This window comes from Podarcis pityusensis, assembly GCF_964106645.2.
Source record: "Podarcis pityusensis genome assembly, chromosome: Z".
In the NCBI taxonomy this organism is placed as follows: domain Eukaryota; kingdom Metazoa; phylum Chordata; class Lepidosauria; order Squamata; family Lacertidae; genus Podarcis; species Podarcis pityusensis.
The window spans coordinates 12,735,857-12,754,813 of NC_138044.1; the positions used below are offsets into that span (position 1 = coordinate 12,735,857).

An 18,957-nucleotide genomic window follows, 5' to 3' on the forward strand; every position below is an offset into this window, starting at 1 on the left:
GGAGTGAGTTCCATAGTTTAACTATGTGGTGTAGAAACACTTCCTTTTATTTGTCCTGAATCTTCCAACATTCAGCTTCACTGGATATCTTTGAGTTCTAGTGTCCTTCCCACTGCTAGCTCCATTGAGACTCCTCTCCTGTTTCCACACAACTGGGGCAGAGGCTCTTGTCCACCTTTCACCCATCTGGAAGTTGCTGATAGCTTACTTCTTAGCCCTCTGGTCCAATGGTGCTGTTATTGAATGCCAGGTCAGTCCACAATAAGACCATGCTCACCCACAAACTGGTGGTGGATAAAAGGGAAGATGTGGTACGCATTACCAAGACTTGGATGGGTGAGTTGGGTGGGCCTGACCTAACTCAGCCGTGTCCCTCTGGGTACTTGTTACAGCGCTAGGCTAGACTTGGGCGGAGGAGGACAAAGGGCAGGTGTTGCTATTGTCTGTAAAAATACTATCTCCTTTACCAGAAAACCTATTGATCTTGGAATGGGATTAGGAGATCAGCATCTGGTGATGGGCCAGAGAGACAGACAGGGGATGCTGTGGTCTATCGTCCACCCCGTTACGCAGCAGCACCCCATCCGTGCTGTCCAGGAGGGGCTCTGGAGTAGTGTTGGCAAACTCCAGGGGCAGTAAGTCTTGATGTTTTTCCATTAAAATGATCAACACAAAACAGTTGGGTTTCCTATTGATCTTTTTAATGGTTCCTGTAAACAGAGGTTTCGTTACAACCAAGCGGCATATACTGCTAAATGAATGAATGAATGCTTGGGAGGGGGCAGAGCAACACGGAAGTGACGCACTCATATGCCGCTTTCAACTTTTTTATTTAAAAAAATCATTGCCAACCTCCAGGCAACGCACAAAGAAACCTCTTTTGTCTTGCTGTTGCTTCTGTTCAAATAGGTTTGACAGTCTTTCTAAAATTATTACAAGAACCTGTTCAAGTCAGGATGACTGTATATAAACCAACCCACCCATCTCTGGAAGAGGCAAAACAGCCTCTCTTTCTCTCTCCTCTTCCTAATTCTAAATTTGTGTCCAACTGTACAAACTCTGAGGGAAACCTGCCTCAGCTCCTCTTGCAGCAGCCTTCAATAGGCTGGTATAAAAAAATATCTATCTTTGGACTGGAAACTGCTCCCTTATCTAATGGTGGTGGTGGTAGTGGTTGTCTCTCCCCCCCCCCCCCCCCAATTTGAAACTGCCTTCGGTTTTGTGAATAATTTTTTATTGCTGCTGTATTCAATTGTCTTCCACTGCTGCTTTAAGCGTTCACTGCAGGGTAATTTGAAAATTAAATTGCTGTTGCTTGCTGCCTTGAACTCTCCAAAGCAAAGGTGTATAAAACAGTTTAAACAGATGAATAAAATTCAATTCATAGCAATGATGGTATTTTTTAAATTTGTCATTATTCATTTCAATTGCGCTCCATATACACCTTTTGTTCTCAGGAGACACACCTGCTCACTTGCATTTTGACTCGGCAAAATGGTATTTTAGGAGCAGTGGTGGCTGGCGGGGCGGAAGGCAGGGAAGCCAACAGTAGATAGTGCCAGAGCCAACAATAGGTAGAACCTCCTAATCCTAGTTTTGCTCCCATTCTCATCCCTGCTGAGTTATACAAGTGACTACACTGAGACAGATGAAGGAGCTGACAGGCCCCCCCCCCGAGTGGTTGCGAGTAAGAAGACAGGAAGATGCTGGCTGACTCATGGCAGACTGAGGTTGTTGGGGCAACCTATTGGATGAGCCTTCACTATTTGGGATATTCTATCACTAGAAAGAGGCACCTCCTCCTTTGGCACAAACCTTAAATGACGCAGCCAAGAAGGTGTACAGCTGACTGAAGGTTGGCTTGTACAGCAAGTACTTGTGAGGGTTTTCCCTTCTTGCTGGCTTTTCGGTTGTCTCCTATATAAAAAAAGAAAGAAAGAAACAAGCAGCGCATGTCACTAAAAGAAAGGAGATTATAGATTTTTCATCTCAGCACAGCTGCTCCTCAGATCTATACAATTAGCTCAACATGGAATTCCAACTGATCTCAAACCAAAGTTAAAATAAATTTCTACTGCCTCGCCTGGTGAGTGCAGGGCTGAAAGACGAGGGGACTTGCCTGCAGCCCTGGCTTGCTCATTTGTGATGCCAAGTTCATAGGTTCCCTCTCCAGAGCTTGCAGCATCCGGAACATGTCGATTGTCAGCTCGCTGAACTTCACCTACCAGAGACACAGTTGCAAATTAAAGGTTTTTAGGATAATGAAAGCCATTTCTGGTGGGTAAAGATTTTTTTGATTTTTTAATTATATATAAATAGGCAAGAATAATTACATAACAGATGGAAATTAAAACATAAAAAGCCAAACCATAAAATAAGCACATAGAGTAAGTACAGTTACATATAGGTTTTTTAAGTAATGAGGTCCGGGTCATTGGCGTGGGGGTGGGGAGTAAGAATAAAATGTGTCCTCACATAAAGAAAGAATATTAAGCATTATTTGACTGTCAAGTATAGTTCCAGATGGGTCAGGCTTGTGACAATGGCTGCCTTGAAAATGATGGCTCTGCTGTATATGTAATCAAGAAATGTCAAGTCGTATATAAAAAAAGGTCTGGAACTTCTAGTCCTTGTTGAAAGCTCAAATTATGTGTAATTTCATCCATTAGTGCTGGAAATGAAAGTCTTTTGAGCTACTAAGTAAGTATGTGTCTGTACCAGCTTTTAAAAACAAAAAAACAAAAAATGAAACCTTGCATACCACTTTACAATTATTACAATAGAAGCACAATGCAGTGGAAAATACTAAAAATAGTACCAGAATATACGTATTTAAAAGTCAAATCATAAAGCCATATAAAGGAGCAAAACATTCACCCTCTAAAAAGTCTAGAAAACTGGCAGAACACAGTCATAAAGGTAATGCAGGGAGAAGCCCAGATCCCTTTTCAAAAATTATGCTTAAAATTACTGTTGAGGGCCTATATCATTACCACTCTCTCTTCATAGATAATTCTAAAAATTATAGGGGTGTGTGTGTGTGTGTGTTAGGGATCTTCAATATACTTCACAGCACCCTCATTAAACTACTATTCCCAGAATTCTTTGGGGGAGCCATAGATACTTTATGCTATAGTACAGGGGTAGCCAACATGGTGCCCTCTGCATGTCATTGGACTTCAACTCCCATCATGACTTACCACTGGCCATGCTGGTTGGGGATGATGGGAGCTGGGGTCCAGCAACATATGGAGAGTGCCTTGTTGGCTACCTCTGCTATATTAGAAAGCCAATTATGTTTGTCAAATAGATATAACCTTTGTCTCATTATTTTTTAAAGCCTGTTCATATGGATAATGCAGCTTGCAACATGGCAACAGGCTTTTTAAAGCTCAAGTTGTGATTTTGACATGTGTGACTTTTATAAATTAATCAGCACCTCTTTACAGAGCCTGATCAATGGTTCTTTCAGCCTGGTGCCATCTGTTTCTGACCTGCGATGACTCTCTCCAGGGCCTTGAGCAGAGATTTTCCTCCTAGTTTGTTTAAAAGAAATGTGGGTGGTAGGAAGTGTCAAGGGCTGCTTTATGCACCTGTGCTCTACACTCTGTGTAGCCTGGAAGACCACGTTCATCCCTGGGGACAAAGATTGGTTCAATTCAGACCTAACACTGAGCCATGATTATGGAAAATGAACCACGATTCAGCATGATGTCCAAGCTGGCAAGAGTAGAAGCACTCTCAGTGGCCAAACTTTTCCAGTTTGATAAATCTCCTATAGTGTGTATGTGCATGCGCGCGCGCACACACACACACACACACGTTAGGCGATATATATACATTTCCCAAGTCCTGCTGGAAATTATGTATACTGACTGGGAAATACGCACAACTCCCTCTTCACAGACAGCTTATGTGCATGTTCTCCACAAGATCTGGTGAGTGTGTGCCAGGTGTGATGCACATTAATTTTTTCAATCACTTTTTAAAATTTTAAATTCTGTAACTTAAATTTAAAATAAGTCCATCTTGTGACCTTTCATACGAAGTTCTGAAGAGATTGGTGTTTTCAGTTTCTCAATGCGGGACTGAGCTTTTAAGGTTTTTGTGTAGTCCGACAAAGCCAAAATTGTCATTTATTTTTTTAATTTCAAACCCTCATAACTCAAAAAAGGGATGAAATAAAAAGCTAAAATTTTGGATTTAAATTTAGTTTTGATCATTCAACAAGAGTACAAAGTATTAAGAAAACTGGATGACATGAGGTAAAAAAATTGGATTGCTTGATATAAAATGACCCCACTTGTGGCATGGGACGAAAGGCTTGTGTACAGGAATCATAGAATCATAGAGTTGGAAGAGACCACAAGGGCCATCGAGTTCAACCCCCTGCCAAGCAGGAAACACCATCAGAGCACTCCTGACATATGGTTGTCAAGCCTCTACTTAAAGACCTCCAAAGAAGGAGACTCCACCACACTCCTTGGCAGCAAATTCCACTGTCGAACAGCTCTTACTGTCAGGAAGTTCTTCCTAATGTTTAGGTGGAATCTTCTTTCTTGTAGTTTGGATCCATTGCTCCGTGTCCGCTTCTCTGGAGCAGCAGAAAACAACCTTTCTCCCTCCTCTATGTGACATCCTTTTCTATATTTGAACATGGCTATCATATCACCCCTTAACCTCCCACCTGATTGTTGCAGTTGCCAATAATAAGCGCATCTGCGAGAGTCAGCTGCCCTACGATCATCCCCTGCTCCAGCAGAGGGGCTCCCGTTTCAGAGAGGCGGTTGGAGAGGATCACAAGGGTGTTGTCATCATTCAACACCATCACAGGGTCTGCCTGGAAAGAAAGGGAGACAGGCATGAGAATGAGGGTCCCTGGCATGAATTATCTGGACTCAGGTTAAGCCTTGCTGGAAGTAATAAAAACACAGCAACAAAAGAACAAGCAATTAGCAAGCCTCGTATTTTCCCAAATATTCTGCTGGGAGTGTGTGAGTGTGGGTGTGCAGAAATTCAGAAGCTCTTCCCCATAAAGCCAACTACATTAAGCTGGATGAAAGGGGCAATGGAGCAGGTTAACACTAATGCTAACTGCCACTGTGATTTGGGATTCTGTTTGCCAATTATCCTGTACTGAGCTTGTTTCTTTTGGAGAAGACTCGCTTTACCATGAGGACGGAGCAGCACCAGGTGAACTGCAAATCAGCCTCTGATGTGTTACTGCGAGCTTTGGAAAGTCCAGGAGTAATAAGAGCAGCTGTGATCAAAGGAATGCTCCCTGCAAGATTCTAGTCTTAATTATACATATTTCCCTCACAAGATTTGGCTTATGAGTACGGCTCTTGCATTCTATTCCTTCCCTCTTAGGAATAAATAATTCTGCTTTTTGTATATATACACATACATGCTGGCAAAATTTATATTATCTTAGGAACACTGGAAGCTACCTTATACCAAGTCAGACCATTGGCTCATCAAACTCAGTATTGCCAACACTCTTTGGTCATGACTCCCTATGGTCTCAGACAGGGGACATCCCTGGAAATGCCATATTGGGGATTGAATCTGGGATGTTTTGCATGCAAAGAAGATCTTCTACCACTGAGTGATGTTGCTTCCCTTGTATAATGTTGCTCAATTTACTTTTTCTAACACTATGAAAGCAATTGTTCCTATTTGGAAAAGCAAAGGACAATATAGAAGCAGGGGGTGAGTTACTAGGAGGGGGAATGAGTAGTAGGAGATGACTTGAAGGCACAGAAGGAAGACGATGCCCTCCCGTTTCTTTCAGCGTTTAAAAGCTTCTCACTAAAATAATGAGAACTAGAAGCATGGGTGTGTGGTTTGCCTTTTAAACAAAAACTCTGCTTCCCAGAATAGCAAACTACAATAATGGTAACTAGCTCAGATGGCTTGCTAAAAATACCAATTAACAGAGAAGACAAGAGGTATTAGTTGTAAGAATTAAGGGTCTACATATTCCGCAGCAGCCTTTAACTACCCAATGTTGGGAACAAATGGGAACACTCCATCATCCTTTGCTTGCCAATTTCTTAAGGGATTTGCCTAGCTACTGTAGAAGATAGAACACTGAGCTAAATGCCCCTTTTGCCTGAGAATTATCGCAGAAGATGTAGGATATGAGTCAAGATCTGGGAAGACACTGCGCTCTTTCAGAAAGAAAGGAAAATGCAGCGATTCACTTTTAAGTCCTCACCTCGACAAATGCAGCCACCTCTTGGAGAACCAGATTCCACTCCACTTGGTCTTCTGTGTTGAAGCGGTGGGTGTAGTCTTCAATCTCATCTGACAATTCCTAGAAAGCACAGAGAGCAACAAATGAGATGATTTAGTGCTGCTTTGGGCGGGGGGCTAACTTGATTAGATTTTGTGAGTAGGCATGTGCAGTAAGTAATCAAACATGTGGCAATGCTCAAAAAAATTTGTTTAGTGTGTTCAGGGAAGCAGTAACAGCAGTAAACTAGAGGTGAGGAAGCGAGGATCCATGGTGCACGGCCACATCCACGCTGGTTGGCACATTTCCGCTTCCTAGTAAGCTGTGCTACATCATCATCATCATCATCAAAAATTTTCAACATACACCATAATAAAAAACAAAGTAATCAAACTAATCTAAATAAAAATAAAAGCAAAAAACAAAAAAGAGAGAAAGAAAAGAAAAAGAGAAAGCAGGGCAGGTGGATGATGAAAAAAGCCCTCTCCCAAAGGTAGATCCTTAACCCTTGTCACCCTTCCTATCTCACCTGGGAGCTTCCCTTTCTTCTCCCAGCCTCCAACCCTGGGAGATCTTCCCTTCCCTGCACCTCACACAGGGTCTTTCACCTGCCAACCATCACCTTCTAACCTCATTAAGCCAGAGTAGAGGACATAATGAACAAAACGAAAAATAAGCAAAAGCATAGCGGGTAAAAGGAAAAAGGAAAAGGAAAACTAGATGAAGAAAAAGATAATAAAACATAAAAAGAGTGGTGATAACTTCTGATTCAAAGCGTTCACTGCAGGATGGTATCTAGCTGTATTCCATTATAATATCCAGCTGTTTTGCATTCAGCTAGATGATGTTTTCCCAATCTTCAACCCCAGACACAAGTTCATTCTCATTTCCACAAAAAAGTCCGAAAGGGGCTCCCCAGTTGTTATTATCACTACATGCCTAGAATAGTCTTCTTCCAATCTGGTATGTTGACCTTATCTCAAAAACAAAAATAAAAACCCAACATCCACTATAAGGATAATAATCCATAGTTACCCATTTGTTGTATATTAATTAATTCGTATCCAGTTCCATATCTTCCAATCCCATTTCCTGTTGGCCATGATTTTCCGTCCTAATTTGGAAAAAAGTTCCTTCCATTTCCCCCCCAAGAGAATTGGCACAGGCTCGGTAGCTTTTTCCTTTGAATTCATTCCAACTTGTACACAGGATCATTTCTCTCTCAGCTCTATCTCTGCCATCTCAAGATGTTTCTTAATGTCTGTTAATGGTTTCATTCCCCTCCTCCAGGATCACAACTTAATCATTTGTTTGTTCCACTCCTCCAGCCACCTGTGTGAAGGTCCTTTCCATTTCATTATCTGCTGCCTCTCACTTTACCATTCTACTCTCATATTCAGGCAGATCTCGATCGATACTTTTCCCAAAGGCTCTGTGTATTCTTTGGTCTGAGCTTCTCTGATTCGTCTTCATTCACCATATTATGCATCTCAGCTCTGAGCTATCATATTCTCAAATGTGCAACTGTTCTCACAGAGCAGTGGTTCCCAAACTTCCACTCCCCCAACCTGCAACTACTTGGAAAGTGCTATGGGTGTTGGCAGATTACTGTGTAGCTATTGTAATGCAGAGCCAGTGTGGTGTAGCAGTTAGAGTGCTAGACTAAGACCTGGGAGACCAGAGTTCTAGGCCCCACCACAAAGCTCACTGGGTGACCTTGGACCAGTCATAGTCTCTTAGTCTAACCTACAGGGCTGTTGTGAGGATAAAATTGAGAGAGGAAGAACTATGTACACCACCTTGAACTCCTTGGAGGAACTGTGGGATATAAATGTAACAATAACCATAATAATAATGCACTATGCTAGATGATTTTTAATTTAATCATGAATGAACTCCTTAAATCCAGCCTTCTATTAAATCCACTGCTTTCCACTCCTTTCAAGTGCCTCTTCCCCTCCATCACTTCAGGTCCATACCACCCGGCTTCCAGGTGAACTGCTGAGTTCTGAGAACAACAGAGCAGTAAGTTGCACCCTCCATTCACAACTGCTGCTCCTGCAGACATGCTGTGGGCCACCTGAATGAAGCTTGCAGACCAGACCCTGTCATAGAATACTGTGCCCGATATTATTATTTTTATACACACAAGACAAACTTCACCACCACTTCAAATTAATAATGGAAGCACTGCTGTTTCCTCTTACACTTGGAGAGGTTTATGCCTTTACAGTATTCCAGAATCATTACTCCAGTCTCCGATGTTTCTACATGCACTATTGTACTTGCATAACTTGCATAACAACCCTGAAAGAGGAAAAACTGAGAGGGAGAGAGCGGCCAAAAACCTAATTGGAAAAAGAAGAAAGCCCAGAAAAGCCATCTAATCCTAAGAGTGGGAAGTTCTGAGGCTGCTTCTTCTTTCTTCTTTGGTGATCACTTGCTGCCAAGTAAGATTGTCTTCCAAAAACATGGTTTTAACAATGAGTCCGTAAGTGACATTGTTGTTTAGTCGTTTAGTCGTGTCCGACTCTTCGTGACCCCATGGACCAGAGCACGCCAGGCACTCCTGTCTTCTACTGCCTCCCGCAGTTTGGTCAAACTCATGTTGGTAGCCTCGAGAACACTCTCCAACCATCTTGTCCTCTGTCGTCCCCTTCTCCTTGTGCCCTCCATCTTTCCCAGCATCAGGGTCTTTTCCAAGGAGTCTTCTCTTCTCATGAGGTGGCCAAAGTATTGGAGCCTCAGCTTCAGGATCTGTCCTTCCAGTGAGCACTCAGGGCTGATTTCCTTAAGAATGGATAGGTTTGATCTTCTTGCAGTCCATGGGACTCTCAAGAGTCTCCTCCAGCACCACAATTCAAAAGCATCAATTCTTCGGCGATCAGCCTTCTTTATGGTCCAGCTCTCACTTCCATACATCACTACTGGGAAAACCATAGCTTTAACTATACGACCATAGCTTAAACTATAAGTGACTGTGGAGGCCAATTCTGGATCCATATGTCCTTCCACAGTGGGGACATTAGTTTCCGGGCGGGAGTAATCCAACTGCACTTTATACCCAAAGTACTATCTGCACCAAGGCAGGGGCTGACTGGAAGCAAGCAAGAATAGGGCAATGATTCATACAACAACACAACGAACAGCCTCCTCCATGGATGGATACCCTGAGATTCCAGGACCCTTCCATTAATTTCTCACTGCACAGAATTTGGGAATTGCTATTGGACAGTCAAGGTGGCATAGTGATTAGAGCGCTGAGCTTCAGTGGGGGAAAAGCCAGGCACAAATGCTTTCTGGCCATCCTCAACTTAACATGCACTCACATGGTCGTGGCAAAGCTAATACAAGGCTCCGAGCTCCTTGGAGCATGTGCAAAGTCTTAACTACACACATCACAATGGTACTATTGGTTTTACCTTTACAAGATCCTTGACGACATCCATTTTGTTCAGTAAAAGGCAAACCACAATGAATCGTGCATAATAACGCAGCTTCTTAACTACCAGTTCAGGCCTGGGAGGGAAGAAAAAAAGAGGAAAGAAAATTGGAGAAGGGAAAATTATTTAGCAGATGGAAGAGAAATGAAGAGGAACATGGCTCCTGTGAAGGAATATCAAGTGATGCCCATGTTAGATTTTAATCACAGCTGTAGTATAGGCAGAAATATTTCACTTTCAGTGCGTGTAGAATTATTGGAGCTTGAGAGGACAAGTGCTTGGAGGACCAGAGATAATTTACTCTGGAGGTCTACGTGCCTCTTTACTACCTGCCAGCACAGCTATCTGGCCAATGGGAGGGATCATAGCTCTAGAGAACAGGATTTGCATGCAGAAGGTCCCACATTCAATGTCTGGCACTTCTAGCCAAACGACTCAGGTGGCTGCAGATGGGGGAATACTTTTCCCTGCCTGAGACCCTGGAAAGCCATGGCCAGTGAGATTGACAAATAGGCTTGGAATAAGGCAGGTTCCTCCGTTACTAAATCCAGCTTCTGACAGAAAGGAACAAAATGGCTGGATTTAGAGCATGTAAGAAGAAAGCTTGTATCCCTTAAGAAAATATTCGGGTAAGATTCAATCTTGGCCCCCAAGGCTGTATTCCCCAAACCATGCCTACCCAGCCACCCCATCAGCTGGCATCACTAGTGACAACATATGGTGGGAGGTAGGGTTAAATCCTGCAATGTTTTTCTACCATAAACCACTCAGCAATCCTCAGGTGAAGGGCAGTATACAAAAAAAATAAAATAAATAAAAATAAATAAAATAAAATAAAATAACCTCCCACTCTTCAGCTGATGAGACGTTAAATCCTGCTCAAGCTTAGCAGGATTGCATGAAAGCCCCTTCCTGAACCAGGAAAGGGCTTGCATGGGAACCCCCTGCTAAAACGGGAGGGAGGGCCCTCTTTTTGGCAGCACCTTGCAAGATGTTTGAAGTCCCAAGTTTGTGCCCAGTGTTGTTGTGACATTTCTCACAGTTTATCATCATGCATTGTGGGTTTTTGAACAGATATTCCCTAAGACCTTTTGTGGGTGACATAGAAGGTAGTGGCAGGCATCCTGGCACCCTGGAGTCTCATGTAGACGATCCCTAGCAAAGAGCACCCCAGAACTGGTTTCACACCTCCAATGAAGATATCAGACAGGTATTTCCAAAACACTATTCTCCAAAGCAGATAGCGTTAAGGCATGTTTGGCTGGGAAGGGGCTTCCAGGTCAAACATCCCAAGCCCTTCACCCTCTCTGCAGCAGCCACTGGGGCTCCTGTCGGGAACCTACAGTTTTGTATTCTGCTTCCCCTGCATTAAAGCCCACCAGGGGTATTATTATTGCTGCTGCTGCTGCTGTATTTATTTATACCCTGCCTTTTCCCCTAATGGGACTAAAGGCGGCTGACAACTAAAATAGAAACAGCTAAAAACATATTAAAAAGCAATCATCAAAAAACAATTAAGCGTTAGTAGAATATATATATATGTCTGCGTGTGTGTGTTAAAAATTGTATTATTTTGGTGCGCACACACACACACATAAAAAAGATCATTAAAATAAAAAACATCACAGCACCAGCCCTTTCCTTAAAAGTAAACAGCCATAACAGGGAAGACAGTTCCAAAGGGCTGACTGCAGCAAGTTGCTGATTCTGTGGGTTCACCCTATCTATACTATAATTAGTTAATAGGATCTTATTTCCCAAATGACTCTGGAAAATTGGGCTTGTAAAGCCGGCTTGACACTCATATCATCCATAAGTTATCTGCTGTGGCACTTGGCTTAGGGTTCTTGCTTTTACCCTAAGTTCTTTTCCCAAGTACAGAGTTGCCTTACTCATTATTCCATGTATTTATGTCTTTTCTTTCTCCTTATCTACTTGCTCGCCAAAGTGTTGGAGGGGACATTGCTTTGGAACATTGAGCAGAGATAAAGCATACTTCTGAAGAACACTCTGGAAACCCTGTTCATTCACAGGCTGGAATGTTACATCCGCTAGAAAGGGGGATGTGTTACAGATGGAAGCAGTACCCTGGGCAGTGATGGGCTCCTAAATACCCAAGTGGCTCCACCAAGCCAGGGTGGTAACTGGCTCTCCTCAACAGGAAGGGCTTATAAAAGATTCCTGAATGAGCAGTGATGAGAAACCAAAACAACAACTCAATGCCAAAAAGGATCTGCACCCTCAATGTTGTAGGCCCAACTCTATGGAACTCCCCACAAGAAGTTAGACAGACACTGTCCCTACTGAGTTTCAGACACCTGGTCAAGACCATTATGTTTCAGGAGGCCACTGCACCCTGAATACTTCTTGGATGTTTTGCATTACTTTCTTTTTTCTTTTTAGATTCTTTAGGTTTTAACTTTCGGTGGTTTAATTTAGTTCTTAAATTATGTATATGGTATAGCTTATTGTTGTAAGCCGCTTTGAGACCTAGATGGTGAAAAGCAGGATACAAACGTTGAAATAAAAATAATAATCTGGAGTCTAAGAACAAATGGAGAGCCACAAGTACCCATGTGCTACAGTTTTGGATAATAATAGGTTTCTCATGGATCTGGCTCACATAAAAGTCTTGGCTTCTTCCTTGATTGACTCACTTGGCTCCTACTCCTGGGCCCTCATTCAACAGCTGCCTATGACTCATCAGGGATAGGGAACTTGTAGCCCTTCAGATTCTGCTGAACTGCAACTCCTTCACCCCAGACCCCAGCTTGGGCTTGATGGGCATTATGGTCTAATGACATCTGAGGAGCCACAGGTTCCCCCATCCCTGCTCCTGCCAACACCTGCACCTCAAGGGAGGAGACACACAGGTAGCCAAGGGATGCCAACTGAACTGAAAGTGGCTGCCCACCAGCTGCCAAGTCACACAAGTTTGACAATCCAGCACTTCTCGCTTTTAAATTGCAAAAAACTCACAAGACTGAGGCATGGCCTGACCTGTCTTCTTTGTTGACTTGCGAGTAATAAGACCTCTGGCGGATAGCAGAGTAGAAGGAAAAGGCTTCATTCAGGTAGCTGGTTTCAGACGTGCGAAGGCTGTGTGGGAAGAAACACAAAGGGCTCAGTGCTCTGCTAGAATGAACATGTACCCCTCCTGCCCTTGGCTGAGAGGGCTGTCCGTCTCACAGCAGTCCTCCTGGCACTTCTGACATTCCACTGAACTTTTTGCCACTCTTAATTGCTAAGGCCAGCAAGACTTTCACTACAGAGAGACTGAGACAGACAGACAGACAGACAGACAGACACACACACACACACACACACACACTGCATCCAGGAAGGGTTGTCACTTACTAGTAGTGGTAGTAAAGCTGCCCAATTTTGGAAGCGATTTCACCAATTTGCCAGCGCTTTAATCCGTACCGATTGTCCAGAACTTGCCTTTATTTTTGCGGAGAAGAAAGGGAGAGTGTCACGTTCTATATGTTTATACACATACATATATATTAATTAAAAATAACAAAATATAATACTGAGTGCCCAAAATAAAAGGAATACCTAGAACTGAACATAGCAGGATATATTCATGTACCAAAATCAAGTACAGCAAATCAATATTACAAGGTTCCAAGCAACACAATTATTGCTCCAGTACATTATAATGAGACTCCTTTCTCCATTATCTTGCTGTCTTCCCTCTCTGGTTCTGATTATAAGTGTGAGCTTTACCATACATACTATGCCCCAGATTTTAGTCATCCATTCTCTCATGGATAGTGTACTCATTTCCCCCCCCCCCCAAGATTGTCAATAATAATTCTGGAACCAGTCAAGAAATGTTGCATTAATTCCCTGAGAAATCCTCAGACTCTCAGAAGGCAGTATTAAGCTCATTTGCTGATAACCACATTTCTCCCCGCCCCCTCTCTCTCTCTCACACACCACCTCAAGGGGCATTTCTATACTACATGCTTCTACCAATTTAACTGGCATAGTATCCCCTCCTCCCCACAGACATTTATGGGAATTGTAGTTTGGCAGAGGTGCTGAGAGTGTTTCATACTGATTCTTAGCTTCCAACAAGTAACTACCTACTCTGTGAGAGAAGATGAACGACAAGGAAAGTCATACTTCTGCTCTATTCTACCTTGGTCAAGCCACACCTGGAGTACTGTGTCCAATTCTGGGTACTGCAATTTAAGAAGGTCATTGACAAGCTGGAACATGTTCAGAGGAGGGCAACCAAGATGATCAAAGGTCTGGAAACAAAGCCTTATAAGGAACAGTTGCGGGAGTTGGGTATATTTAGCCTGGCTAAGAGGAGACTGAGAGGAGATAGGACAGACATCTTCAATAGCTAAAAATGGCTGTCACATGGAAGATGGAGCAAGCTATTTCCTGCTCTGCACTGTAGGACCTAAACCAATGGATTCAAGTTACAAGAAAGGAGATTCTGGTTAAATATCAGGAAGAACTTTCTGACGGTAAGAGCCGTTTTACAGTGGAACAGACTCCCTCAGGAGGTGATGGACTCTCCTTCCTTGGAGGTTAATAAGCAGAGGCTGGATGGCCATCTGTCACAGATACTTTAGTTGAGGTTCCTGCATTGCAGGGAGTTGGACTAGATGACCCTCAAGATCCCTTCCAACTCTACAATTCTATGATTCCATGACTGGAAAAGCAGTTAACTTGCACTATGTATTGTATTTTCTCCATTGAGTTAATGCTCTATTTTTCTGAGGGTTGTTTAAGGCTCTCTTGCCCAGGAAAGGAGGGTGGCCTGGGCAACCTAGCCAACTGGCACCATCACACACACCACTCTGGCCCACGTGTTCCTGGAAGAGGTAGGCAGCCATCTCGATGCAGAGTTGGCTCTTACCGGTGCTGCTGCTGGAACTTCCAGAGCTTGGTGTAAACATCAAAGGTCCGCCCAAAATACGATTGCCACTGCTTCTGCCCATACTGAGGCAAGTCTCTGCAAGAGAGCCAATAGGAAGAGTCCATGTTACCAAGCAGGGAAGAAAGGAGAAGGGACATTCACGGTGGGAAGAGACACTCCAGAGACAACCTGGTGCTACTTATCTCATCATGCCTGCCTCATAATCCTAACGCTAACATTCATGTATCCAGTTTACATTATGGAAAACTGTCCATTTGCTTTGCATTTGGACACCTCTTAAGGTATCACAATTAAATGTGGCACAATGGTTCCTGAGAAGCAGCAGCAGGTTTTCATCTATGCTTGAAGAGCATCGGGCACCATTCTGAATCAAGATGATAGGTGGAGCCTTTCAAAACTGCACTGATTTTAACCACTGATTTCAACATGGCATGGATTGTTTTTTGTTGTTTTAAGAATTCCTGAGCAACACAGGGTAGGCAGTTGCTATGTTCCTATATACATATCCATCCAAGGTTGGGGTTGTGGGTCATTTTGTCATTAAAAACATAGATTTTGGAGTGAGGGGGCAGATTAAGATCCTCCTTACTAGTATTGTATGTTTAGGGCTTTAAAGGTCAACACCAGCACTTTGAATTGTGCTCGGAAACATACTGGGAGCCAATGTAGGTCTTTCAAGACCGGTGTTATGTGGTCTCGGCGGCCGCCCCCAGTCACCAGTCTAGCTGCCGCATTCTGGATTAGTTGTAGTTTCCGAGTCACCTTCAATGACTCCCAGGCTGCGCACCTGGTCCTTCAGGGGCACAGTTACCCTATTCAGGACCAGGGAGTCCTCCACACCAGCCCGCCCCCTGTCCCCCAAAAACAATACTTCTGTCTTGTCAGGATTCAACTTCAATCCATTAGCCGCCATCCATCCTCCAACCGCCTCCAGGCACTCACACAGGACCTTCACCGCCTTCACTGGTTCTGATTTGAAAGAGAGGTAGAGCTGGGTATCATCTGCATATTGATGGACACCCAGTCCAAATCCCCTGATGATCTCTCCCAGCGGCTTCATATAGATGTTAAAAAGCATGGGGGAGAGAACGGAACCCTGAGGCACCCCACAAGTGAGGGCCCAGCGGTCTGAACACTCATCCCCCACCACCACTTTCTGAACACGGCCCAGGAGGAAGGAGCGAAACCACTGTATAACAGTGCCCCCAGCTCCCAGCCCCTCTAGACGGTCCAGAAGTATGTTATGGTCGATTGTATCAAGGGCCGCTGAGAGATCCAGCAGAACCAGGAAACAACTCTCACCTTTGTCCCTAGCTCGCCGGAGATCATCAACCAGCGCGACCAAGGCAGTTTCAGTCCCATGGTGAGGCCTGAATCCCGATTGGAAGGGATCCAAATGGTCCGCATCCTCCAGGCGTGCCTGGAGTTGTTCAGCAACCACGCGCTCAATCACCTTGCCCAAGAATGGAAGATTTGAGACTGGGCGATAGTTGGCCATACTGGCCGGGTCTAAAGATGGTTTTTTAAGAAGCGGTTTAATGACTGCCTCTTTCAGCGGATCTGGGAATGTTCCCTCACAGAGGGAAGCATTCGCCACCCCGCAGAGCCAAAGGCTTATCAATAACACACTTTAATATGTGAGTGACCATGTTCAACAACAGGTCCCTGGTTAAAATTTCTGGCATGCAAATCTCGCTGACAAAACTCACAGGCACAGCCTTGAGTACTTCCAAACCTATTCACAAGACACAGCAAGTCCCCTCCCATTCTTAAAATCAGCACCATTCAAGCTTAGGAAACAATCGCCTCCCCTCTTGGAAGGGAATGAAATACTCTATCCACTTATCTGGTATATAATTTAAGAACATAAGAAAAGCCTGCTGGATCAGGCCAATGGCCCATCTTATCCAGCATCGTATTCTTGTAGTGGCCAACTAGATGCCTGTGGGAAACCTGAAAGCAGGGCCTGGGCACAAGAGAAGCACTCTCCCCTCCCTATGGTTTCCAGCAACTGGTATCCAGAAGCATTTACTGGCTCCAACTATGGAGACAGATTACAGTCATCTTCGGGCTCTGGGGAAGGTCTCCTCATGACCCATGAGGACTCTCCAGGGTGCTCTCCGCTTATGCACTTTCACTTTTGCGCATGGAGCGCATAACATAGCCCCCAACATGAATGGGGAGTCACCTGCACTTTTAACACACAGGCCTAGAAAGAAATCTGACAGGCAGCAGCTCTCTAGCGTCTGAGCTTTCAGTAGGTATCATCCACACACATCTTTCACAGCCAGAAGGGTTACAAAAAACTTTAAACATTCAGTGTTAGATTCTACTTGCACCAACACATTCTGGACCTTTCCTGTGGCCCCACAGCATCAATGCAGCCTACTGGTTCCAATGCCTTAGTAATTTCTCCAACGCTACCTAAATTCCTTGAAGAACACTGGTACCCACAAAGGGAGGCGCATGTCCAGCATTGACAGCACAAAGCCTACTGAGGATGCACCACATCCTTCGGCTGCAGGAGGGGACACCCTCTTCCTCAGCACACTGATTTTCACACACACAATTCCTGCTTCCTCACGATTTATAATAGGAAGAAGCTATTAGCCCAGCATGCAGCCGCAACAAAAAGCCTTTGCAGAATGCAGGCAATTATGGGGTGGGTGGTGAAGGAATCTGCAATGCGTCTTAGGCTTGGCTATTCTTCAGGGAAAACAACATATGTGGCCCAAGTGCTTGTTTTGGCCCTGCAGGGGAAACCGGGTCCATATAGGGAATGGGATCACAAAGTGGTTGCTTTTCATAACCTTCCCATAGACTCTTTCACTTTCCCGCAGAGCTGCTCACTTGCTTTTACACCAGCACTGGGGTCTCAGACATGCAGCTCACCAACAGGGTCATTAATGAGTAGTTTGGACAATTTGCAAGAATCCATGCCATATTCAGCACAAAATGATCTTTCTTCCCCAAGATAAGCTTAAACACAAGCTGCAAATTTCAGAGTGAACCAGGGAAAACTGGCTGTGGAAGATGCCTACTGGCTAGTATCCGTGACAACACAAAGATTGTGAGCAGCTCTGCAACTATTTCACTAGAGATCCTCTTGGGTGCTAAGATTGGCAGAGCTGGCCTTCTTAGTGGTTCCTCTGCTCTCAGGAGCTTGGGGTGTTGTTGTTTTTGCAATGACACAAGAGAGGGTGTTTTATGTGGCAGCTCCTAAGTTGTAGAATTCCCTCCCCATAGAGGGCCATCTGACACCTTCACTATAATGATTCCGGTCGGAGTGCTGAAGACACACTTCCTTACTGCAGCTTTCGACATCTGAGGTGTACAGTTTTAGAATCCACCTTATTTCTGTTTTAAACTGTTTTAATATTGTATTTTAATGTTGTAACCCACCTGGGACCTTAGGATGAAGGGCAGGTAATAAATTTTAATAATATTAACAATGACAATTATTAAGCTTGTGACTTTGCCTGGGGAAGGATAGGAGCGAAAACAAGGTGCAATATGGATATTTTTTTTATTTAACAGGATTTGTTTTAGCAATTGTGGAAACCCTCTAAGTGATTTACGTAAGATGGACATATTATTAACACTTGCCACTTGAAGAAGAAAAAGTGGACAGTCAACATGACCTGCCAGGCGAGGGGTAACACCAGCCTTGTATTTCAGCCTTGCCTTGTAGCAAGTGAGAAGGCTGGCAGAGTAGGGCGAGAGTAATCTACCCCTTCTCTGGGCCTAGCACAGAAATCAAGGCATGAAGGCCCCCTTTTCCTTTCCTTTGCCCAGAAAATGCTGTTGGCCAAAGGCCACTCAGCAACCTGCCCCTCTTTTGCCAGTCAGTTCCTTTCAGGCTAGTCTGTTAAAGGAAAAATGAAATTGCAGACTAGCACATTTTGTGGGCTTATTTCCAAGGGTGATGCTAACAGAATTCAACTTGTGGGGATAACATTATGCTTGCAATACAAGTTGTGAAGGCAGAACAACAAGGAAGAACCCACCATTAATTATTACGGGTTACTGCGAACTAAGTCCTACTCAGAGAAGACCCACTGAAATTCATGGGCCTAAGTTTACCATGGGTCTTCTCTGAGTAGGGTTTACTTTTTTCTAAAACCCTACACATTCGGCACCAGATATCAGATCACACTTGACTGGTTTGAAAATGCGCTAATTCACATTGTGCACGTAAACCTAAGATTTCTTGGCCAAGGATTCAAAAAGCCATTGTCCTAAAGCATAACATAGGCAGCTTCCCATCTGTCTATCCTGCTAGCATAGTACTGTCTCCTTTCACTATCAGCAGCAATTTAGGATCATGGACAGAGGCCTTTCCCGTTACCTATTACCTGACCCTTTTAAAAAAA

The 18,957-nt window shown here is 43.9% G+C and overlaps 1 protein-coding gene across 5 annotated transcripts in view; it reads right to left on the reverse strand.

The window, feature by feature from the left end:
• SCAI (suppressor of cancer cell invasion) overlaps window positions 1-18,957 on the reverse strand; it is a 94,833-nt gene that overhangs the window by 23,968 nt on the left and 51,908 nt on the right. For 4 of the 5 annotated variants that reach the window (XM_080989590.1, XM_080989588.1, XM_080989592.1 and 1 more), the window contains 8 exons: window positions 14,564-14,659; window positions 13,039-13,125; window positions 12,661-12,780; window positions 9,661-9,757; window positions 6,221-6,319; window positions 4,688-4,840; window positions 2,120-2,221; window positions 1,816-1,917 (listed from right to left, as the gene is read on the reverse strand). In XM_080989590.1, the coding sequence (XP_080845716.1) occupies window positions 1,816-1,917; window positions 2,120-2,221; window positions 4,688-4,840; window positions 6,221-6,319; window positions 9,661-9,757; window positions 12,661-12,780; window positions 13,039-13,125; window positions 14,564-14,659 (856 nt within the window). The remainder of the gene's footprint in view (window positions 1-1,815; window positions 1,918-2,119; window positions 2,222-4,687; window positions 4,841-6,220; window positions 6,320-9,660; window positions 9,758-12,660; window positions 12,781-13,038; window positions 13,126-14,563; window positions 14,660-18,957) is intronic. The other variant, XM_080989589.1, reaches the window with a different exon arrangement.